General features: G+C 32.8%; 1 protein-coding gene across 3 annotated transcripts; it reads left to right on the top strand.

The window, feature by feature from the left end:
* Positions 1-5,112: 5,112 nt before the first annotated feature.
* Positions 5,113-26,445, top strand: LOC111417065 (NADP-dependent malic enzyme-like). 3 transcript variants are annotated; one of them, XM_071195088.1, is made up of 6 exons: positions 5,113-5,168; positions 6,107-6,326; positions 10,973-11,131; positions 17,399-18,613; positions 18,680-18,803; positions 26,165-26,445. In XM_071195088.1, exons 1-6 carry the CDS (start codon positions 5,128-5,130, stop codon positions 26,281-26,283), a joined length of 1,878 nt encoding a protein of 625 aa, XP_071051189.1. In that variant the 5' UTR covers positions 5,113-5,127; the 3' UTR covers positions 26,284-26,445. The 3 variants fall into 3 exon arrangements, with proteins under 3 accessions (XP_071051189.1, XP_071051188.1, XP_071051190.1); XM_071195087.1 differs by lacking the exon at positions 5,113-5,168 and adding an exon at positions 5,191-5,470; XM_071195089.1 differs by lacking the exon at positions 5,113-5,168 and adding an exon at positions 5,520-5,703.
* The last annotated feature ends 34 nt before the right edge of the window (positions 26,446-26,479 follow it).

Genomic DNA, 26,479 nt, shown 5'->3' with positions numbered 1-26,479 from the left:
TCCAGATAAACTGAAGCTGAAAATCAATATTGCTGAAACGTTAAAAAATTCAAAATTAATAAGAACAACATCATTTTTAACGACATTTTAACGTTTTACTAATAAAATATTACAAATTAATCTTATTTATAAATAAATTTTATTTTAAATAATAATATAAATTATTTTGTGGGGATTTTTATTTTTTAGGTTGGTATTGATTTAGGTTAAAAGATTGACGTTTGACATATTTTTAAAAGAAAAGATGTTTTAGTTATTTTGTTTGTTATTATGAAATAAATATTAATATATCTTCAAATGTAAGGATTATTTTTATTATTTCTGAGGAATATGATAATGAAAACCAATGCTCGGAAGTAATGAAATCGGCGATTCAAATAATTTATTTTTTAGTAAAATTTTGAGGTTAACGCTGTTTATTCTTTTAGGGATAAAGGAAATTCTGTGAATGTAAAAATTGAATGGATTAGAGATGATAACAGTCTGACGAAAATGAAATGAAATTTCTGAAAATCTTAAAAAAGTAGTTTATGATACTGCAAATATACTTGTTTGTAATGGTCCATCAACTTGGGATAAATACAAAGTAGCTAAGAAGACGAATAAAATATAATGTATTTCTTACAATTGGTTATTAGATAGTGTAAGAAACGGTTATACACTTAAAATGAAAGAATATATAATTAAAAAACAGACTTCCACCCCAACAAAAAATGGTGAAAACATAAATCCTAATTTCTCAGAAATGAGTGTGATTAATTATACCACATCTCACATTAGTGGTTTACAAGAAAGTTTACGCTTATCTATGTCAAACTCAAATCTGTCACATTCACAAACAAGTAAAAGAAAAAAATTCTACATTAAATGTATTAAATGATGATCAATGATAGAATTGATATAAAATTATTGACAACATCCATTTGGGAAAAATATTTGTCAAGCATTGAAACATATTTGCAAAGTTTTTGGACATTTTGTTGTTATTAAAAGAACAAAAAATTCAAAGATTAAGTAAAAGAAGTTGAAGCTGAAGAGGAAAAAGAAAAAGAGGAGGAAGAAAGTGAAGATTATTATACTGTTTGTAAGATACAAGATAATTCTGCAGTTGGTGGAAATGTTACAGCAATATTAAATCTAAAATTAAATGAAATATAGAAGAAAGTTTCATGTGATATGGATACTGGATCAAATGTTTACTTAATGGGTTACATGTATCTAATGGAACAATTTGAGGATAAGAAAATAGTTTTACGAAATTCTAACTATATGTTAAGAGAATTTGGAGGACCAATAAATGTTGAAGGAGAAACAACAATAGCTTGCAAGTATAAAAACAAAAATTATAATATAGTTTCCCGAATTGTCAATATAGAACATGGACCATTGTTTTCTGCAAACACATGTAAAACTTTGGAGCTAGTTAAGTTTTGTAATGAAGTTATTCACAAACAAGAAGATAACCGGAATTTTTAAAAGATGCTGAAACTATTGTAAAAGAATATGATAACCTATTTGAAGGATATGGAGATAAGGATATTTGAGGATTTCAATAAGTAATAATAATATTATTGGTTATTCATTAAAAAATACAAAATAATATGAAGAAAATGAAGAAATAATATACCTTTTATGTAAAGATTACAAGGTAAAAGAAACAATAATAATTATTATTCCTGTATAAACATAGAATAGAAGTTTTCCACTGAAGCAGTATACTTAAATTGTTACCGCTTGTATGTGGTTTTGCAATCAACTCATTGGTGCAGTCTAGGTCGGTGTAATTTGTTCTATTCTTTGGGCTCATTGGATTAGATGCTAATCATTTCAGAAAAAAAACCGTGGTCTCTATTGGAATATCCAGTTGTTTATTTGTTTCTTCACTATGGCATCACTCAAGTTGGAATTAATCTTTTTATTTCTGTGAGCATTATATAGTTTTGGTGCTATGTAATTTAGGCTATGCTGTCCTATTCTTTTATTACATTTTGGAAGTTTTTCAGTTATGTTCCTGTTTCTTCTGTCATAGGAATGGTCTGTTTGATTCATTAACTGAGTATGTCAGCGTACATACGTCAACACTTTCTGACTATATATTATTTGTCTTGTGTCTAATACCTGGCTTATGTTATACAGGGCGATTCAAAACACCGCTGACATACTTCTAAAGTAGATAATACATGAAAAATTAAGATGAATAGTCTTAATATACATGGGGTCGAAAATGCCTCGTTGGCGAGATATAGCGGATCAAAGTTACTTTAAAATTAAACATTATCTGCAATAAAAAACACTTTTTTAAAAATATTGTCTACGCCATTGCTCTCTACTCGTGTAAAGTGATCAATTATCTATCAATTGGTCTCTTACAACACTTTGATCAAAGCAATAGTTTTTAAGAAAAACGCGTTTGTAGAAAATTTGTTAATTCAATCAAAAACTGTTGCTTTAATCAATGTTTTGTAAGAGACCAATTAAAACGACGACAATACTGCTCGTTTAACAATATTAGCAGTGGAGTTGAAAATATTTTTAAAAAAGGGCTTTTTATTGCAGATAATGTTTAATTTTAAAGAAACTTTGACCCGCTATATCTCGTTAAGGAGGTATTTGCGACCCCATGCATATTAAGACTTTTCATCTTAATTTTTGATGTATTACCTGCCCTAGAAGTCTGTCAGCGGTTTTTTGAATAACCTGTATAAGTTCGAATAATCAGGTCGCCGACGTGCTTCCAAAGCCTGTAACACCGAACAAGATAAAAATATTTTGTAATAAAATAAATTTGATATGTTCTGACCAACCATGTAACAATTGAGGAGGGGTGTTGGTTTTAACCTTTGTGTCCCAAGAAGTCAAAAATTTTGAAACTTTGTGACAGAATTAAAACGCTATCAAAACACACTCAGTAAAGGCCTTTGGAATCAATATTTTAAATTGAAGCTTAAAGCTTTCTGTGTAAATATATATATAATAATCGTTGAGTTGGATTGGAAAAATATTAAAAAAAAAAATGTTGAAACAAAACTTACATTTTCGTATAACCTAAAAGTGTCAAAAAAGATGCTAATTTAAAAATTCCTGGAAGCCGTATTTATTGAAATTAAGGAATGAGACTTGTTCTAAATTAAAGCTCAAAGCTTTCTCTTTAAAATAATGTATAGTAATTGTTGGGTTGGATTGGAAAAATATTGAGAAAAAGATATTGAAACAAACCTTACATTTTCGTATAACCTAAAAGTGTCAAAAAAGACGCTAATTTAAAAATTCCTGACAGCCGTATTTATTGAAATTAAGGAAGGAGACTTGTTCTAAATTAAAGCTCAAAGATTTCTCTTTAAAATAATGTATAATAATTGTTGGGTTGGATTGGAAAAATATTGAGAAAAAAGATGTTGAAACAAACCTTACATTTTCGTATAACCTAAAAGTGTCAAAAAAGATGCTAATTTAAAAATTCCTGGAAGCCGTATTTATTGAAATTAAGGAATGAGACTTGTTCTAAATTAATGCTCAAAGCTTTCTCTTTAAAATGATGTATAATAATTGTTGGGTTGGATTGGAAAAATATTGAAAAAAAAGATGTTGAAACAAACCTTACATTTTCGTATAACCTAAAAGTGTTAAAAAAGATGCTAATTTAAAAAATCCTGGAAGCCTTATTTATTGAAATTAAGAAATGAGACTTGTTCTAAATTAAAGCTCAAAGCTTTCTCTTTAAAATGATGTATAATAATTGTTGGGTTGGATTGGAAAAATATTGAGAAAAAAGATGTTGAAACAAACCTTACATTTTCGTATAACCTAAAAGTGTCAAAAAAGACGCTAATTTAAAAATTCCTAAAAGCCGTATTTATTGAAATTAAGGAATGAGACTTGTTCTAAATTAAAGCTCAAAGATTTCTCTTTAAAATAATGTATAATAATTGTTGGGTTGGATTGGAAAAATATTGAGAAAAAGGATGTTGAAACAAACCTTACATTTTCGTATAACCTAAAAGTGTCAAAAAAGATGCTAATTTAAAAATTTCTGGAAGCCGTATTTATTGAAATTAAGGAATGAGACTTGCTCTAAATTAATGCTCAAAGCTTTCTTTTTGAAATGATGTATAATAATTGTTGGGTTGGATTGGAAAAATATTAAGAAAAAAAATGTTGAAATAAAACTTACATTTTCGTATAACCTAAAAGTGTCAAAAAAGATGCTAATAAAAAAATTCCTGGAAGCCGAAATTATTGAAATTAAGGAATGAGACTTGTTCTAAATTAAAGGTCAAAGCTTTGTCTTTAAAATGGTGTATAATAATTGTTGGGTTGGATTGGAAAAATATGGAGAAAAAAAGTTGACATAAAACTTATATTTTCGTAGAATCTAAAAGTGTCAAAAAAGATGCTAATTTAAAAATTCCTGAAAGCTGTATTTATTGAAATTAAGGAATCAGACTTATTTTAAATTAAAGCTCAATGCTTTCTTTTTAAAATGATCTGTAATAATCACACCTATTTTTACTACACGATGCGCATCCCTACTCTGCTATCACTTTTAAACGTGTCGTAATTATTTATTAATCACAAAAAAAGTATAAAAGCGTAACTAATAACTACCTTCTTTATATTGACTTCTTGATCACACCTAATATTTTATAAATGTATATAATCTAACAATGACAGTACAATTTGATAAAGATGAAAAGCGCCCCTAAAATACCACCTCTTCTACATTGGACAAGCTGAGGATCAAACTTGTCGACTTTGCAAGGACGCGTCAAAAACGGCTGAACATATACTCTGTAATTGCATTTGATTGCATTGCTAGAAACCGCCTAAGACACAAAATTTTCGATAAACCATAAAGGCCGTTTGGTGGGCTGAAGTTACAATAGATGTTATAGATCCCCTCAGTTCGGCAGCAATAATAATTGTAGCTAAATATTATCAAGATTAAAATAAGTTTTGTTTAAATATATATATATATGTATATTCAGGTTTATATAAATGTCATTATTTGACTTGATTTGACTTTATAACCTATAAATATTTAACCTTCAAAATTAAGATCAATAATTTAAAAAAATAAAATTGATATAATTTCGTTTATTCTAATAATTAATGATTTAAGAAGATATAATGTTTAAAATAGACGAAAAATATAGATGTTGTTGCGAAAGGTAAGTGATTCTTTTTCATTCCGTTTCAAACGAAAGTGAAATTTCGAAAGCAACCGAACGAACACCTGTTGATGTAGCAACTAAAAGCTAAGGATACAAAGACTTGTTCGCCGTTCTAAAAACCCGGTGATTCCAAGAGTTTCAGTTGTTTCGGAGACAACAAGGTGGGGACACCTTTTTAAAGTTGCATTAAAATTTGTATTTTAAAATTAAATGGGAAATACGGCGGGAATTGCAAAATTGTGTTGCTCAGAAAGTAATATTGAACCAATTACCAACAGCGGTTACATCAAATCTATTGGGTATGTAAGATGACTTTCATAGAGAACGATCGTGGAGATAAGTCCGTATAGCGTGATTATTTATCTTCAATTCGTATGATTCTGAAAAAAAAAAAAAAAACATTTCTCGAATCGTATATAAACGAGATTATTTCCGTCGTTTCGTTATCAGTAATTATTTAAGTGCGAGGGAATCGATTTCGTTTCAAATCGATACTTTATTATTATTTATTCAAAATGGTTTATACGGATTGGTAAGATTTAAAATTTGTTTTATTAAGATCTTAGAATCATAAAATTGAGTGAAAGGAGTTAATCCTTGACCTAAGTTTTTGCTTTTATTATAAACCTTTCAATGATGTTCGCATTGTTAGTGTTACACAAAAAATTACTTTAATTCAAGGTTTTAAAAACGATTTTATATATATTTCGAAATTAATCAAAATACATTTTTTATAAACAACCTAATCAATTTTAATTTAAACCACAATTTCCGTTAATATCTTATTTTTTCCTGTTCCATTTCAAAAATTTTTTAAAGTAAACACATTATTTTTCGAAAAACCCACAATTACGTGTATAAAAAACCTGCGCAAGCGCTTTAATAGTACAATTTTGTGGGGCTCCCATATATACCCGCTGTTTTATTCTTTACAGGGACAGTTGCGACAACAAAAAGGTCGAAGCTAGATCGCCCAATCAACAGGATTGCATCAACAGACCATACAAAAATTGTAACATTGGTATTGATTCAATTCAAACGTCAAAAGAGAACGATATGAACGGGACAACATATAATTGCACCGAACAAGGTGATGAAAATGCACCAGGATCCATTTGCGGATTAGATAGATTGAAAAATCCCAACATAAACAAGGTAAAATTTATATTATACATTTTTTTTATTGATTTATAACTTTATGAGGAAATGATTAATTAAAATTTTATGTGACTCCTTTAATTCATTGAATTGCAAGCGATTTTAAGAATTAAATCATATGATTTTAAGAACGTTCATTTACTTTCGTTTGGCCTTCGTCCAGTTTACAAAACCTTAACATTGCGGTGTGCTCCCGATTTAATTTTATCTACCAAAAAAACTAATACAAATAAACAATAATAAATAATAAAGATAACTCAATGATCGAATTAATTACATTGTATGTTAAATTATTGGTTTACGCACGTAGTAGATAAAAACGATAATTTCGGTTATTTCCTATTTCTCCTTAAATAATAATAACCACTCCAAATAGATAGATACAAAGGAAATTTTTTTTTGAATAAATTTAAATAATTCTACACAAAAATATTTACGTCACAGAAAACTTTCCAAATTGGATATGTTTTTTCGTTATGAATTGCTTGAAATTAACATAGTTTATAGTGTTTTTTTAAATTTCAATTAATTTACATCGTGACGGATATTTGTTTGAATCAAGTACTCTTCCATTCCAAGCACCTAAAACAAACAATTTTCTATCTTACATTATACTCCCTCTGATCCAAACAATGGTACACATTTCTCTTTACACTTTGTCTCAAATTATGGTATACAAAACTTTGAAAACTGCTTTATTGTATTTGTAAAATTAGTAAATCAGTTTGTAACTTAATTTAAACATATATTAATGAAAATTTTACACATTTAAACACAATTTAGCTGGTTCTATGTAAACGCCCTTCATGGTGAAGCTTTTCTTTATTCATGAATTTTCATATTTTTCTCGATATCTATGCGTCTGAGAGCAAAAGCGTAAGAGAGTGCAATTTTGTTAAGAATACAATTTGCTACAACTTTCGTTCGAAAAGTTTTCCTGTAGCATACTCAGATTCAAATTTATTCAATTTTATAGTTGTTGCCTGCTAGGCCATCATGGTTGACTCCATTCGCTTTTGTAGTGTCGAGAATACGTTATCTAACTTTTCTTTAGTTAATGCGTCGAAGGCACTTTCAACACAATCTATTAATTCATTCATAGTTTTTGGCGATTTTGATATTTTGAGAACTTCTGACTTGAACCTAAGAAATGGTGATATCTATGGTAGCATTGGTTATGAATTATGTTATCTTGATTCATTATCATCCATTTTTATGGGAAACGTTTTTCTCTATCCTAGCCTACTTTCAGGCTTGTGATTTCCTGGTTTGTGCATAAGAAATTGAGATAACTATGATGGTATTGCTTATAAATTATGTTATCTTGATCCATTATCATGAATTTGGAACCAATCAACTTGAATCTAATGACTGTTACAACCTTATCGATAATCATCTTTTTGCATTCTGCTGCGTTAATAGACTCCATGTTTTTGGTCACCATTTTTCCTCTTACCAGGCTCTTGCTATTTCTTTTTACAGGTTCTTTATAAACAAATCATTCATACATACAGAAAATCTTTGTTGAAAATGTGTTCGGCGAGTAATATAAGGATTCTCCACGGCCCAATATATTAGTAAAGTTTGAGTTCAGCTAATGCTGATGTAACAACCACTCGCAAAATTATACTCGAGGGGGATGATCCACTGGTAGTTGGGTTCGTACACGTTGCACATGACATGGATGGAGTTGGTTGTACCTCAATATTCGCCAAATTGTGATATTCCATGTTGCTCTGCAAGTATCCTAGTACTTAGGTCAGGCTGCTCTTCAACGACATTCAAAATCTCCTCCTCGACATTAGCAATGTATAATGGTCTAACTGCTCCTCCATTTTACCCAAGCCTCGGTCGAATATTGCCATTTTCCCTACCGGAATTTCCTGCCGGATGATATCTCTCTGGAAACCTTTCTGCATAGAGACGAGCCGCAAGCACAGAATTTTGTCGTCATTGCCCGCACTGGTATGCGCTATAATTTTTATAAGGTTTAAATGTTATTACACAATTTAAATGTCACACAAGCGCACTTACATATTGCTGAAATCTGTCAATGGCAGATCTAGCCACTTTTTCTATATGCAAATGCAAAGGAGATAGGGCGACTAGAACATCCAATTGCCAATCCAGCTATTTTCCATCTTATAATTAGTGAATACTGAATAATGTCTTATATTTAATTCATTGAATTGAGCATTTATTTATTTAAAAATTGTAACTCAAAGTTAACAAATTAGGGCCAATTTTACAATGGTGGTTTAAGCTACGATTAACTTAATCTATGGTTAACTAACAAAAAAATGTTTTACAACTACCGTTAAACGTTAAACTACGGTTAGAATCGACGTTTACGTTACGATGTTGTTCACATTTGTTCAATTTGTGCCTAGTGAAAAATTGTTTTAATATTTTATATACCTAATAAATTAAAAAGGAGTTTTATAAAGCTTCAAATAGGTTGAAAATGTACCTAATTAGCTGGTCTAAAACGTTCCAGAAACTCTCGGTCTGACCATTTTTCAAAATGGTTATTCTGCTTACGAAAAACTTTTGCTTTTCTAGGAAAAGCCACCATTTCAAATACTTCTAAGCAATCTTCATCGTCCGTAAGTTCATTAAATACATTATTCATAGTTAAAAAATATTTTTACAAAATGAAAATCAAACAGTTACAAAATACAAAATTAAGAGGTTATAATTTTGACAGATACTAAATAATGAAGTTAGTTATATGTACAATATGAAATTGACAGTTATTACCAACTGTAGTATAAACCTCCGTTTCTTAAACTTAGTTTAATAATTTGTTGTAAAACATAATTTTTATAAAACTTAGTTTAAATTTTAACTGCCGATTAGTTAATCGGTCGCTTAAACTATGATTGTAAAACCGGGCCAATGTCAACAATAAGCATTATGTTTAGTGACGCCATCTATTGCGGAATAGACAAACTAAATGTTGGTAAATGTCAATTATAATATTGATGACACAATTTTAATCAAAATTGTTTGTAATTCCTTGTACCTATTCATTAAAATCGGTTGATTAATCGTTTTGTGGCAATTCCAAAGTTATATCTTCATTAATTTCATTTTAAATCATTCTCGGCTCTTCTCAAACACCGTGCTTTTTTATTACATATTTTCCACATTCCTCCAATTTTGATGTCTTCACAAATTTCTCTGCGAAATTAAGTAATCATTTAATAATTAAATATACTCCACGAATATTATAACCGTAAATGCGTCACTAGAGGAAAGTTTTAAATTCGTTATTTGACGTCTCCACTTTTTAATTACTTATTTAAACCGTTATATTATGATATTAACTAATTAAAAACTCGTAAAATAAATGTTGCGTGTGACCCCTAATTTGTATCATAAAATATTGAGACATACATAACTAAATTTAAAGATGGTTTATTACTTTTAGGATAACTTCAATATGTATCTAACTTCAGATGTATATAAAACTGAATGTCAAAAAAACGCAGAATAAGCTTAACTTTGTAAAATCCATAAAATCAACAATAAAACCATCAAAATTTATTTCAAAGCCTATATATATAAATATCTATAAATATCTGTAAGTCTCCTAAATTCCTAAAGTGCCTCTTCTTAAATCACTACCGATGTGGCGATTTTCAATTTGAGGTTATTTAGTATTTCTAACTTTATTATCACATATTTTTTAATTAACAAATCAACCTTTAAAAAAATATTATCGCAACCATGAATCATTCATAAATAATTTAACCTTCAGAATCGAATTAAAACTAGAACCGACTCCAATTTCAAAAGTAATAATTTCTCCACAATCGTAGAAAATGTTGCATCATCGTCACATTTCGACTTTACACTTTAATTAAAATCCTTGTTCACTCATTATTAAGTTAGCCGTAAAAATGTTAACGTTAATTTAGAAATAATTTAACCTTGAACGATCCCTGAAGATATCGGCTCAGCTGAGGAAAGTAAATGTTGCATCATTAAAATTGTTTTGATATTTAGACTTTGCACATTACAACGCAAGGAGAATCCGCAAAATCATACTTATCACAACAAAATTAATTTAATGCCTTGTTTGTTTTGACTGAATCGGTGTTTAAGATTAAGAAGTTTCTAAAAATACTTTTAAGCGGAACGATCAAATACCATCACCAAGCGAAAGTGTTTTTTGAAATCCTGAAAATGGAGAAATTCATTTAAAAGTGACGCAGCCTTTTTTTTTAATGCAACTACATAATTACATCGGTGATTGCGTGCTAAAGGAAGTTATTATGCAACTATTACTGAATTGTTAAACGTAAAAAAACAACTACTCAACAAAATTCGTCTTTGTTGTTGCTTTTAAGATTTTTATGTTTTTATTCAATATCTAAACATCCAGGAAATGAATTAAAATTAAAAAAGACAACCTTGAACATCGCGTTTAGTTTATTACATCATAAATAAACTCCGATAACTAAAATAAATAAATTGTTATTAAAGTATTTGTTTAGACTAGATCTAAAAGGACTTTTAGAACGTGAGAATGTCTATTTTACAATTTCATTGTCTTTTACGATCAATATAACTTGACCTAGTTCATACAACTATCGATTTTTTTTTCCATTAAGCAATTTTTTTCATTTTTTTTAAAGGGACAAGCTTTTACTATCGAAGAAAGACAAGCTTTGGGAATCCATGGATTACTTCCACCGGCCGTAAAAAGTATTGAAGACCAATTAGTACAAGTCGATGCGCTTTTGAAACGTCTAGAAAGACCTCTAGATAAATTTTTATGCGTCATGAATTTATACGTGAGTAAAAAATACTTATTTTTCAAAAATAAATTAATATTTAACGACAAAAAATTTGGAAAAATCCAAGAATCATCATGTGGCTTAAAAATTGACGATTTCGTTTTAAGCCGCCTTAAAAGACGGACGGCTAAACCCATGCAAAGTGTAAAGTATGGCTTTTCTTCAAAAATGCAAAAATCTCTATGTAATCATCTATTATTACTTCCCAAATCAGAAACAACTGCACATATATAGAATCCCTTATCTTCCACATATTTTATTATCTCCTCTACTCTATTTATTTGTTAAATTACAATCATAATCAAAGAAAATGAGTTTCTTCCAGTCGCCAATTAAAGTTCTCATTTTGCAAACTTGCACATAATTATATGGTAATAATTATGTGCGTTTATCCATAATTTTCTTAAGGTCGAATCCTTTGGATATGTATTAAATCTTACAGTACCACTTTTAAATCCCACACTTTGATTGTCGTTGTTGCAACCAAATACAGAACACCGCATTTTTCTATTGTTTGCGTTGAACTTTTTAGGTTATTTTTTCTATAAAGTAGACGGTTATTTCAATAATTATAAATTAGCTACTATAACATACCACTTACCATAATTCTATAATCAAATAATATAAAAATAAGCACTATAACACTTCAAAAAGTTCTAGTTTTTGTTCAATATAAAGTTCCTTTATTCGAATTTTTTAAACGCCACTCTCTTAGTGACGTCACGCATGCATTGTCCGCCATCTTGACGATGCGCAATAGCTTACCTGTAGATTCCGAGTATCAAGGCTAATCCTGAATGTTTCTGGTTCTAGGTCTAGTGTTAATTCTACTTTCTTTCAATAAAAATATACCACAATCTAATACTAAACAACATTTATGTATTTATTTATTAGCACCACAACATATACATATAGAATACAATAGCACAAAAATAATAACAGAACTGCCAATAACAGGACCAAGTCAAGATACACCTTGTTTTTTGTTGGCCCTACCGAGGAGTTATAAAAACTTAAATAACAATTAAGAAAAATTCAAATTAAATTTATTATAAGCGAAGAAGAATCAAAAGGAAGGAATATGCAGAGGTAGATGCAAAAATTTATGCAAAAATGTATCTACTTTTCGTACAGACATGTTTTAAAATTCGCCTTGAAACCCAGCACACTCTCCTGCTTTCTCGAATCCGCAATTTTGTTATAAACATTCGGCATACAATACGAAAAAAATCGTTTAAATAATTGTAAACGATGTCAGGGTATCGTTAGTGTATGCTTATGCCTAACGTTAATGTTATGAACATAGCTGCGGAAACTTATTTTGTGATACAAGTATGGTGGGGATTTGTACAGAATCACTTTATGATAAAAACACGATTTGTAGAGGGTCCGGGGCCTGGACATATTCAGCCAAGGAACCCAATTTAGGGTATGTGAAATACGTTTAGGTCTCTTTATACTATATGTAAAACGCAAGCACGAATTTTGCACCCGTTGAATTTTAGCAATAAACACGGAGTCAATACACGAGTCGTAAACAACATCACCGTAATTAAATATAGACAGCACTAAGGCATCTCACAAACGTATCTTCAACTGATGGTCTAAAAAATGACAGCCCGAATATAAAAGTTTCAATGTTGCGTACGCTCTCTGAAGCAAGTTAGTTATATGCTTACTAAATCTCAACTCAGAGTCGACAACCAAGCCCAAGTTTTGCGCGTCAGTTACCACATTTAAGCGTAACAGTGAATTTACGATAAGTGAAACAATCAGGAACACCACCACACCCAAAGACAACAACCGACGACTTCGAAGGATTGATCACAAGGCAGTGCCTAATCGCGAACGTGATTAGGTCGTTCAGATCTTTATTTATATTATCCCGTGCAGCCAAAGCATCCGATTTAGAAAAGCTGTAATAGAGCTGCGTATCATCAGCATACATATGAACATTACAGAACGAGAGTCGGCTATACAAATTCGCAGTGTAAACAAGATAAAGTATTGGGCCCAAAATGGAACCCTGTGGCACTCCCGATATGATGCTACCTGGTCTAGATAATTTATCGTTAAGATCAATCTGATAGACCAATGAAATGAAGAATTGAAAAGAGAGTTTCATGATGCAGTACATCAAAAGCCTTAGAGAAATCAAGTAGTAGTAATCAAGTAGACCTACATTCATCGCCCGAAAAATATCGTCGGTCACATCCAACAGAGCAGATGAGCAACTAAAGCCAGGCCTAAATCCAGACTATTTGCTAGGAAGGATACTAAATCTCTCCAAGTGCTCTCTCAGTCTGGTAGCAATTATTCTTTCAAAAACCTTCGACAGAATAGGCAAAATACTTCTAGGCCTAAGATCCTTCAATTGAGATGGGTTGTTGGTTTTGGCTAACGGAAGCATCAAAGCGACCTTCTAATCATCAGGAAAAACGGAATGTTTAATACAAAAGTTAAAAATATGACAGATAAATGGCAAAATAGTTGGATAGCAAAGTAATAACATTTTCCTACTGATCTGGTCGGCACCTACGGCATTAGTTTTAATACCAAGCAAGGCTTCTAAAATTTCCTCTTCAGAAATAAAGGAAAAGGATAAGGTTTCAGTTGCCTGCGCTAAAACGTTGGAACTATGAGAAACAATCAGGTCCGCATCTGCAGCAAGTTGATTTTGGGAACCCAAGAAATAATCATTGAGTGAGTCCACATTACCAATATTGTCAGGAATTTGTGAATTTGAAACAGCAAGTGATCTGAAAGCGCTCCAAAGATTACGTGAATCATTACAATCAAAAAGACGGGCGTGGTATGTTTTTTTGTCGCGTTGAATCGAAGTGTTTGTGAAATTACGCAGTTGTTTATAATAACGAAAATGTGCCACGTCACCAGAGGCCCTGAACCTACGATACGCCCGGTTTCGAAGTTTCATGAGTAATTTGAATTCAACACAATCCGGGGACACAGTGTATATATAAAAATGAATGTTTGTCTGTATGTCGTTTATAGAATCGTAACCTATGCATTTGATCATGTGATGATCTTTAGCAAAGTTGTTGTGCATGAGCCCACGAAGGTTTCTAAGTTGGTACGACCAATTTTCGACAATTCACGAATGCTGATTTTTTTCACTTCAAATTTTCCTCAGCGAATTGGTGATCACCGTCAATATTAACATTTCCATCCGTGTGTGGATACATTGTGAGATTCGGATTGCTGATTGACAACAATTCAAACGCATTTTTCACGTCGTTCGTCTGAATCATCTGAACAACGAGAAGTGAGGTTAGAAACTGATCGAATACGTACTACTCAGGCCCGTTCGTCTGAGACTATTGAACAACGGGAAAGAAGACTGCAAAACGTTCGAATAAGCACCGCCCGATCAAGACGAACAGTGAACGCTGATTTAAGTCTTGGTGCATTCCATTATGATAGTAATAATGATTACAGTAAATAATATTGCACTGGCCATTGCATGATCTGGAATTGTGGCAACTCTTTTGGGTGGTGGCCGAACAGCGCATTCAGCATTGAAACTGCCGTTGAATTTGCAATACACTGAGGCACCAACATGCATCATCAGCAAAAAAATGGGAAAAGTACTCCAAACGTGTCAAATTATCATATGGAACGAATGTACAATGTCTCACAAGAAAGCATTGGAAGCGCTTGATCGTACACTGCGAGATTTGAGAGGAAACGCACGGATCTTCGGTGGCGCACTCATTTTATTGTCTGGTGATTTTCGACAAACACTGTCGATTATACCACGTTCAACACCCCCTGATGAACTTAATGCATGTCTCAAATCATCAGTTTCATGGCATCATTTACAGGCATTGACTTTGAAAACCAACATGCGCGTACAAATACAACGGGATGCATCAGCTGCAAATTTTGCAAAACAATTAATGGATATTGGAAATGGGCGAATGCAAATTGATGAATCTACGTAATGTATCACCTTGCCAGCAAACTTCTGTAAGATCACAGAAAGCATAGACGAATTGGTGCAAAAAGTTTTGCCAAACATTGCACAAAACTACAAAAATCATCGAGTGCCAAAAACATCGATGTCAATACCATCAACTTCACCATTCAGAATGGAATACACGACGAAACGACAACATATAAGTCCATCAATACTGTGGTGAATCAAGACGAAGTTGTCAACTATCCAACTGAATTCTTGAATTTGCTTGATTTGCCAGGCATGCCACCGCACGTTCTTACATTGAAAATTGGCGTACTCATCATTCTTCTTCGAAACATAAATCCACCACGACTTTGCAACGGAGCCAGACTCTCAGTCAAGAAAATGATGAACAATGTTATCGAGGCAACAATTTTGACTGGAAAATTCAAAGGTGAAAACGTATCCCAATGATCTCGGCAGATATGCCATTTGAATTCAAACGTTTGCAGTTCCCGGTGCGACTCGCTTTCGCAATGACTATTAACAAAGCACAAGGACAATCGTTGCAAGTGTGTGGATTAAATTTGGAGAATCCATGCTTCTCACATGGGCAGCTCTATGTGGCCTACTCACGCGTCGGAAAACCTTCTGATGTATTCGTTTACACACCAGATGGAAAAACAAGAAATATTCTGTATCCCACAGCACTTCAATAAATATCGAATTGAAACGAAACGCTGCAGTGTCACAATTTTTTCAAAATGAACAACATCAATAAAATGACTCAAAATGAATTGAATATTTGCGCAATGTCTTTCCTTCAAATTTATTTTAGTTGGTGGTGTAGCAACGCGCGCAGGGTACAGCTAGTTAATAATAAAAAAAAACACAAATCATCTGTCTTGTACGTCTGGGGGAAGGTTTATTTACTTGAATTACTGAATCACAATTAGACAAGGAGTTACACTGATAAGCATCCATAAGGGAATAAAGGTCTACTCGGTAAAGAATTTTATGTTTTGTGTCATCAGTAGTTTTAACGAAGATAGTTCCATCCTGAGTCCACACATTACGTGTCCCGAAAACTTGTGTTAGTTCTACTTTTCTTTCAATATAAATACAGATGCGGCAAAACTCCCTCCCTAATTTGAAAGTTGAATAAAAAACAGATGGTACAAATTAACAAAACTGTATTAACATGAATGGAATCTGCAGAATGGGAAGTTACGTTATTATGTTTTACAAGTTCCTCTTTTTGAACAGTATATCGCTCAATTGTTTTCCTTCGTTATCAATGCATTGCCGAATGCGAGTTCGGAAGTTCGCCATTACTCTAATCAACATTTCTTGAGGAATGCGAGCAATGTCTTCTTGAATCGTTTGTCGTAGGGATGATGTTTATAAACTTCAGTCTTAAGAAACCCTCATACAAAAAAATCACAGGGAGATCGTACTGACTAGTGGATGTTCGCGCAAAGACATCAAGCGTTCTGGAAACAGCTGTCTCAGTTCTTGAAGAGATCTCCTGCTTGTGTGAGCAGTGACCCCGTCCTGCTGAAGCCACACATCCTGGTGAATCTGCATCGCATTGAATCATGGTGTCATAAAAGTTTGAAGCATTTGAATGTATCGATTCGAGTTAACGGTCACTGCCACTCCTCCTTCTTCAAAAAAGTACGGGGCGATGATCCCGACACTGTAAATCACTCACCACACGGTAACACGTCTATGCAGAGGCTTTTTATGGAGTTTCCGAGGGTTTTGTGCACTCCAATAACGGTAACTTCCGAACTCGCATTCGGCAATGCATTGATAACGAAGGAAAACACTTGAGCGATATACTGTTCAAAAAAAAAACTTGTAAAACAATAATGTAATTTCCCATTTTGTAGATTCCATTCGTGTTAATACAGTTTCGTTAATTTGTACCATCTGTTTTTTATTCAACCTTCAAATTAGGGAGGGAGTTTTGCCGCACCCTGTATACCACAATCCAACGCTTACTACATTTAAAACTAGAACTAACACCAGAATTAGAAATATTCGGGTTTAGCCGCACGTTCTCAAGTCGGCTTGGGTCACAAAAAGTGACGTCACGTCGAAACTTTAAAGTGATTTTTCGGTAAGTTTTACACTCTTCCGCACTTTTTTTTTAATTTGTAACGGCTTACTTGAGTGATTTCCCATCGATTAAAAAAAAATTGTCGATTTTTAAGCGACATGATGATTCTTGAATTATACCAAAAATTTGATATAATTTCTATTTTATCGACATTTTTAAATTAAAATTATTTTTAGGCAACCAAATATACATTTATTTTTATTTAAAAATTTTTTTTTAGGATTTAAATAGAAATTTATTTTTCAAATATTTTCATCAAAACATAATGAATGTAATGCCAATAATTTACACCCCAACTGTTGGCGAAGCCTGTTTAAAATACAGTTTAATTTTCGATCGTCCTCGTAACCTTTACATCACTATTTATGATAAAGGACACGTATATAGCGTTCTAAAAAATTGGCCCGAAAGAGATGTGAAATTCATCGTTGTAACTGATGGTGAAAGAATTTTAGGGTTGGGTGATTTAGGAGTTAACGGAACTCCAATTCCGATAGGAAAGTTAGCTTTGTACACGGGAATAGCGTCGGTAAAACCGCATCAATGTTTACCGATTACCATAGATGTTGGTACGAATAACAAAGAATTTTTAGCGGATCCTCTTTATATTGGACTTAGACAAGAAAGGGTTCGAGGAAAAGATTACGATGATTTATTAGACGAATTTATGGATGCTGTTGTCCGAAGATTTGGGGTGAACACTTTAATTCAATTTGAAGATTTTGGAAACAGTAATGCGTTTAGATTATTAAATAAATATCGAAATCGCTATTGCTGTTTTAACGATGATATACAAGGAACAGCAAGTGTTGCCGTCGCCGGGGTTTTGGCTGCAACGAGAGTTTTAAAGAAAAAAGTTTCTGATTTAACCATCGTTTTCTTTGGAGCTGGTGAAGCTAATTTAGGTATCGGAGAATTATTAACCATGGCAATGATTGAGGAGGGTATGCCGGAAAGCGAAGCAAGAAAGCGATTATGGTTTTTGGATAGTAAAGGGTTATTAGTGAAAGATCGACCGGAAGGGGGAATTACCGAACATAAAAAGCCTTTCACCCATGATGCACCTCCCCTTAAAAATTTGATTGATGTGGTTAAAACGTACAAACCTGATGTTTTAATTGGAGCTGCTACAATTCCGGGAACGTTTACGAAAGAAGTTTTACAAGCGATGGCTGCACAAAAACAAAACCCGGTTATTTTTGCTCTAAGTAACCCCACTTCAAAGGCTGAGTGTACAGCGGAGGAAGCTTATACTCATACGGAAGGTCGTTGTTTGTTTGCTTCGGGTTCACCGTTCGATCCTGTTACATATAATGGAAAAACTTACATTCCCGGTCAATCAAATAACGCTTATATTTTCCCAGCCGTTGGGATGGCTGCTTCTTTAACTGGTGTTCGTCGTATAACTGATTCAATGTTTTTAAAAGCAGCATCGGTGAGTTAAAAATTAAATAATTTTAGCTTATGTTGTTATAATATCTTTTTAATATTATTTTAATAGGCTTTAGCTGAATCGGTGAAAGAAGAAGATCTTCAAAACGGATGTTTATTCCCCCCAATTATGGAATTAACTCAAATATCTGAATATGTAGTAACAAAACTTATGGAATTTGCATACGAAAAAGGTAATTATTTATTAATTAAAAATTTAAATCTGTCCCAAATTATGGTCTACATTTGTACATAAGTTTGGAGAATTAACGAGTTTCTATCCATTTAATATAACGTACATGCAGTTGTTACGCATACGTCAGTTGAGAAATGTCAATAGACTGCCTAAGTCTGACGTCACAGAGATGGGCGGAGCTTATACCGACTCCAAATAATTTCGTTGCTAACGATAAATTGCCATAAAAATGCCTTTTAAAATGTCATTTGGTTCATTTTATTTTAACACTAATTGAAAAATTCCATATGGCGATTTACCGTTAGCAACACAGTTAGCAACGAAATTGTTTGGAGTCGGTTAAGCTCCCACAATTGGACCGCGTTATGCATCACTTGACTAAGCGAGAAATGGACAATGTTGAGAAAAACGAGATTTTCGTTTTCATCTCTCAAAAATATGACTTCTCAGAATAGACCGGTTCAAACTATTGAAAATTGTTTGATGCCTAAAACACAAATACAAATATGTATTTGTATACAAATATGTCAACATTTATAGTTGAAAGTTCGAACTTTTTGGTTTTTTTGAGAGAAATGCGTCATGTTTGGACTTACTTTAAAGGTTATTTTGTGAAGGTTACGAATATAATAATAAAATTAAAGTTGACATTGACAACTGAAAGTATTTTTTCGCGAATGTTTCTAGTTCTCGTTCTAGTTTTAGTTCAATAAAAATATACTACAACAAGTAATATCTGTAGTACAACTGTAGTATAGTGATATCTTATGCTAACTATTATCGTATTCAAAAGTTTTTGCCCCTCACTTTGAACGCGAATAACAAAAAAACTACTCCGTAGAAAAAATCGAGACCACCTTTGTTGGACGCGAAATTAAATTCTTTATAATGTGTGGTAATTTCAATTTTTTTTCTCCCACTCGTATAGTAATTGTCACAGGTATAATGAAAAATTGTACGCGATTTCGGAAGATCAGCGAAGAAGCTCGACTTTGCGATTTTTTTACACGGGAACAGTTCAACGAAAAAAATCTTAATTACGACCACACATTGCCTAAAGTGTACTAAACATGCCAGTGTTTTTATTTTTTGATTTTTCTGACGCATTTAAAAAAAAAACTACATTATGTGAAGTAGTGATAACGCGTTATCGTATGAGATCGGGGAGGCACCTTTAAATGTATAGCGCACTGTACGAATTTTTGTTATTTTTTGCATCTATTTTTCAAATAATTTTTGAACAAGTCACTATTTTTTACTGGTAACCACAACAATTTGTTGTCTGCTAGATTAGCGGTATTACTGTCATTATTCGTGGGTTTATATACGGTTTTACAAAAATGAAAACAACAACAAATTTTCAAACAATATATTTGTCAAGGTCTCGTTGTGTGGCTTTATTGTTGATTTGTTAACGCTTATTCTGGAAATTAAATTGATAAGACAGTGGATATATAAGTAAATTTCTTTTAATTGTTTCATAAGTTTGCGCCATTGTCAGCGAACACGTAATACAAGTAATCCTAGCGACATGCCTAAGCATTGCACGAAAGATGTGAAAGAAGTAATTACTAATGTAAGAAATTTTTTCAAGAAGAAAAAGGTAAAGGTGAACCTATAAATGTAAATGCCGTTGTTGCACGAACCGCACAAACTGTTGGATATTCGGAAAGAACTATTAAAAATATAAGAATGCTCAAAACATGGAAATATAGAAGCTCCTAAAGAAAGATCTTGTCGCAAAAACATCGATTGTGACGATTTCTTGCAAGGTGTTATAAGACGCATGATATTCAACTTTTACATAGACAAAAAGTTTCCTACTGTAAGAGAACTTTTTTTAAAAATTACCACCGAAGTTGCCGATATTCCTACATTTTCGGAGAGTACACTATTAAGATGGTTAAAGTAGTTAAATTTTTCGTACAAGAAATGAAATAACAAACCTATTCTAATGGAGCATCCGAAAATGTCATCTCAAAGGTCAGATTTTTTATTGAATATGGAAAAGTATAGAAATGGAGGTTGGAAAATATATTACACAGACGAAACAGCGCTAATCATTCGGTATCTCCAGAAACCGTGGACACATTCGATCATTACCGCGGAGGAATACAAGAAATAAATGGTTGAGGAAGAATTGTACGACCATCTGGCTCTGGCCAAAGAGTTATTATTCTACATAGGAAGCGAAGAAGGATTTTTGGAAGGTTGCCTTAAATGTTTCATAGGTGAAAAAAAAAGCGCAAACTGATTACCACCACGAAATGAAAAAGCAACATTACGAGGAATGGTTTCGTCATGTTTTATTTGTAATACCTTCAAAGTCCGAATAGTAATAGATCAAGCAACATATCACACAATGCTAGATCCAGAATAAAGAAATCCTACAATTGCATGGAGAAAAAGTGATATTATTGCCTGGTTATTAAAAAAAACATTCCAATTCCCGATGAAGTTGATGAATTTTCAAAATTGACGAAACCACAACTTTTACGATTATCCACGATAAACCAATTACAAAACAATTGCGTACGCAAGCGTGCAGATGAAGTTAAATTGTTATGGTTACCAGTGGCGCACTGCGAGTTCAATGCAATCGAGTTGATTTGGGCTTATTTAAAAAATGAAGTCGCAAAGAAAAATGACAGTTTTAAAATTAAGGATGTTTTAAATTTATGCATTGAGACTATGAATACAATACCTCCAAATCTATGGGAAAATTGTGTACACCACAGCAAACATATACAGGGTGTCCCGCAACGATTGTACAATACTGCATCAGCGTATTCTCTGATCGAAAACAGACAAGAAAAGTCTAATAAACATAGGTCCGAAAATGGACCAATTTCGAGATATTCAAAGTTTTAGTTTTATAAGCTGACCTATTGTAAACATCATTAATTCTAACGATTTAGATGCAGTAATTATATGATTACCATGGTTACGATGGTTAAGATAAAGTTTAATAAATAATAAGATAATATTAAGTTAATTAATACAGTTCATTAATAATTGAATATACATAAACAATTTGTTTTAAATGTCCCCAAAACCAAAAATCTAACGGATTTAAATCTGGTGAACGAGGTGGCCACGGGACAGGACCTCTTCGGCCAATCCACTTATTGCCAAATCTGTTATTTAAGTATGCTCGAGTAGCGCGTGCATAATGTGCTGGTGCTCCATCGTGCATAAAGTAGCAATCTTCTAGAATTTGTTGAGGTAACTTCAGAAACTGGTTCACTTTGAACCAGTTTCTGAAGAAGGTTGCAACATGGCATCCGAAACGTCAAACCTTTTATTAAAAGACACACGGCAAAACCCGAAAGTTTCTAGTGTTAGTTCTAGTTTTAGTTCTAATTTTAGTTTAATTCACACCGGCCGTGAAAGCCTTCGTACTTATATTGTTGAGGTAATTCATCAAATGCCTCTGTAAGGTCATTTTGTAAAAAATGTATGTAGGCATCGGCTGTCAATCACTTTGGAAGAAAAAATGGACCTAATAACTGATCACCTATAACTCCAGCCCATACATTAACACTGAATCGCCACTGATGATGAGTTTCTAGTATTGCATGGGGATTTTCATCGCTCCAAACGTGCGCATTATGATTATTAAAAATTCCGCTTTGAGTAAATGTTGTTTCATCCGTAAATACAATGTTTATGGGAAAGTCGACGTTTACTACCTCTTCCTGTATGGCCCACCTACAAAAAATCTCTCTTTTTTCGCCATCATTTTCTAAAGCAACTGCTCCCTTAAAATGCGGTGAACGGTTGTTTTGTTAATGTTTTCTTGTGCAGAAATTCTAATGCTGGTTGAGGCATTTTCATCGACTCTTCTCAAAACTGCTTCTAATTCCACCGGCCTTGTGTAATGTCTCTCCGTGGAATGGCTGTGGGTTACGCTTCCCGTTTCTTTTAATCTGAGAAATAGTCTGCTAAAGGTGTGACTATTAGGCAATCGTCTGTTCGGGAACCTTTGCGCGTAATGACGAGCTGCTAACGACGCATTTCCATCAGCTAGTCCGTAACAATACACCATATCCGCCATCTCTTCCTTGGAGTAATTAATAGGAGCCATACTTAATAGTTTTATTAAATTAAATAGTAAAATAATAATTTCGTGAAGTATTATTATTTCTTTTGATTAGACAACTTATCGTAATCATAGTAACGACTTAATTATTATAAAAACAAATTTAAATTCATGATGTTAACAATATCAACTTATGAAACTAAATCTTTGAATATCTCGAAAATGGTCCATTTTCGGACCTATGTTTATTAGGCTTTTTTTGTTTATTTTTGATCATAGAATACGCTGATGCAGTTTTGTACAATCGTTGCGGGACATCCTGTAGAAAAGAAATATAGAGAAAAAGAACATATTGTAGATGAGGTAATTGAACCTATCATTATTAATATTAATGATAATGAAAGTTCTGATAAAAATTTTTCGTCAAATGAAGATTCTTCAGAAGACAAGTTTTGTTACGGTGACAGTGTTGTCGATGATAACACCAACACTTGCAATGTAGAAGATGCTTCGTATGTTGCCCCTAGCAGTAGTACAGCGGGAGAACCTCGATTTAACGAATTATTTGGTCTTGGTGGTAGATTATTAAGTAGTATTGTAAAACCGGCACAAAATATACGTCTTGGAATTCATTCAGAACCTACTCAAACAACTGTAACTGTATATTAGTAATAACTTCTTTGACTTCTTTCGTACAATGCTTATAGGCATGTCGGTAGGATTACTTGTATTACGTTTGCAAACTTATGAATGCAATTAAAAGAAATTATTTCAAAAATAAATGCAAAAAATAACAAAAATTTATACAGTGCGGTTAAGCCGTTCCTGTCCTATACATTTAAAGCTGCCTCCCGCAGAGGAAGGTTACGCCGCAGAGGCCCGGTGTAACCTTCCTCCGATCCTCACACCCGCGGAAATAGATTCTCGGGGATTGATTTAACTCTCATTATAAAATCGCATTGCATAGTTCATGTACAATGAGGGTTAGGGTTTTATTCAATTTCATCAGGTGGTCAAAATGATGTTAGCCTCAATCTCATACGATAACGCGTTATCGAGATATCACTATTTCACATAATGTTGTTTTTTTTTTAAATGGATTAGAAAAATCAAAAAATAAAAACACTGGCATGTTTAGTATACTTTAGGCAATGTGTGGTCGAAATTTAGATTTTTTTCGATGAACCGTTCCCGCGTAAAAAAATCGCAAAGTCGAACTTCTTCGCCGATCGTCCGAAATCGCGTAAATTTTTTCATTATACCTGTGACAATTACTATACGAGTATGAGAAAAAATTGAAATTACCATACATTATAAAGAATTAAATTTCGCGTCCAACAAAGGTGGTCTCGATTTTTTCTACGGAGTAGTTTTTTGTTATTCGCGATCAAAGTGAGGGGCAAGAACTTTTGAATCCGATAATAGTGCTATCTACCACTGCCACTAGAACTAACACTAGACCAAGAACTAGAAACGTATGGATTTAGTCCCACGTCTCTCAAGACGATTTGCATTTGTGGTGGTCCGACAAATGCGAAACCCCTGCAGACTTCTGTTTCAAAGACTGCAATAACTTGTGTGAACTCTACAATAATATTGCAATAATTACATATGCTTGGTGTTTGACATCAATGTGCATGCAGCACTTCTTTGCGGTAACAAACAACAACTCTCCACATTAATGTGCTAATTTTAAAGTATAGGTCAAAAAGCACCCCGATTCGTGAGAGGCAAAACGCACCCCAATGAGATGAGAACCCTATCACGTCCACGTCGTTCATCCTGAGTAGCGGTAACAATAAGACAGGTTTGATTGTTACATGGATGATTCGTTACTGTTAGGGGTAGTTTTCATATTAACTGTTTTTCTAGAAATCCGCTTTAAAAATATTCTCATTTCTTACATTTTTAAAAATTTGTCGCAATTTTTAACAAGGGTGTACAATTTAAAAAAAATGCGCTCGCCATTTTGAATTGTCGAAAACGGACATCAGATTCGTCATCAGCGACCCCAAAAACCCTTAATGACATGATTTCGCAACAGTTATAAAAATAATTCGTAAAATAATCGAACTTATCATATAAATAATTATATAATTTATATACTTATTATATAAATATTTCATAGGTTTTCTATGGAATTGAAGTCTGGTGACTGTGACGGCCAAGTCATCGAATTTATTTTATTTTATTCAAACCATTCCTTTACGACTTTAGATGTGTGTTTCGGATCGTTGTCCTGTTGAAATTTATAAGAGGTAGACAGATTTTCGTCGGTATAAAGTTCCATAATATTTCTTAATATATTATGGTACATACATCTGTTCATTATTCCCATAATACGGTGTATAGGGTCTACACCAAAACCAGAGAAACATCCCAAAACCATCACAGAACCACCTCCATGTTTTAATGTTCGCTGCATGTACTTAGAAGTCAGCCTTTTTCTTTGAAATAAGTTAAACTTGGATTCATCACCATACAATACCTTTTTCCATTCGTTGTATGTCCACTCTTGACGGGTGCGTGCAAACAGTAGTCTTGCAACTTTATTGTTTTTGTGATAGAAGTGGTTTTTTCGCTGGTCTTCGGACAAATAGTTTATTTTCAATTAATCTATTGCGTATTGTACGTGTTGATAGCTCCAAATTGTGTGTTTTTTGTAACTTGTTTCGAGTAATGTTAATAAAAAAATGTCTTGATCAACCAATCTCTTCACGACTGGTTCTTTGGATAGAGGAGCCAGTATGGAACTTGCTGTGTCATTTCATGTCACCAGCAATTTTGGAGTCCGGGTATATGATATGAGCCAGTTTAGATGTGCAGTCTAACGAAATGTAAGATTGTTCATGTACTATGCTATGATAAACATTTGTAAGTTCCGCTGCAGAAAGTTTCTTAGATGATGACGTGCCCACTTAGGATCCAAAGAACTTCGCAATAGATTGGTTGGTTTTCACATGTTTGACGTATTCTTTACAACATAAGATGCGCGTAACCGACGATGTTTTGTCCCTTATTGTCATATTAAAAATACGGGACGCAGGCTGATTTTGAGGCTGAAAAACGGGACGTCCCGTAAAATACGAGACATTGAAACAATTGAATTGTGTTTAAATGTGTATGTTATATTTATAGTTATAATATATTTTCATTAATGTATGTTTAAATTAAGTTACAAATTGAATAACTAATTTTACAAATACAATAAAGCAGTTTTCAAGGTGTTGTATACCATAATTTGGGACAAATTGTAAAGAGAAATGTACCTATATCATAATTTGAGACAAAGGGAGTAATTATTTTTTTTTTGATAGGAATGGCTACGGTATTCCCAGAACCAACGGATAAAAAAGCGTATTTCAAATCTCAAGCGTATTCAACGGATTACGTCCCAGCAACACCACCTTCATACCCAGTTCATTCTAAGATGTAAATACGGAGACAAAAACCTCCTTTATAGGCCAATTTTATTTATTTATTAATTTTTTGATCACTACTTGTCTATTTTAATTATTTACTATTGTTTATATTGTAAAGAGTTTATTTTGTTTATTATGTACAAGAGGGATAAAAATAAATAAATGTTTTAATATAATTTTATTTTACTACATCAACTCCATCTATTGTCC

Source organism: Onthophagus taurus, chromosome 3 (genome assembly GCF_036711975.1).
Source record: "Onthophagus taurus isolate NC chromosome 3, IU_Otau_3.0, whole genome shotgun sequence".
Classification (NCBI taxonomy): Eukaryota; Metazoa; Arthropoda; class Insecta; order Coleoptera; family Scarabaeidae; genus Onthophagus; species Onthophagus taurus.
This window is presented reverse-complemented; position numbering and strand designations above follow the sequence as displayed.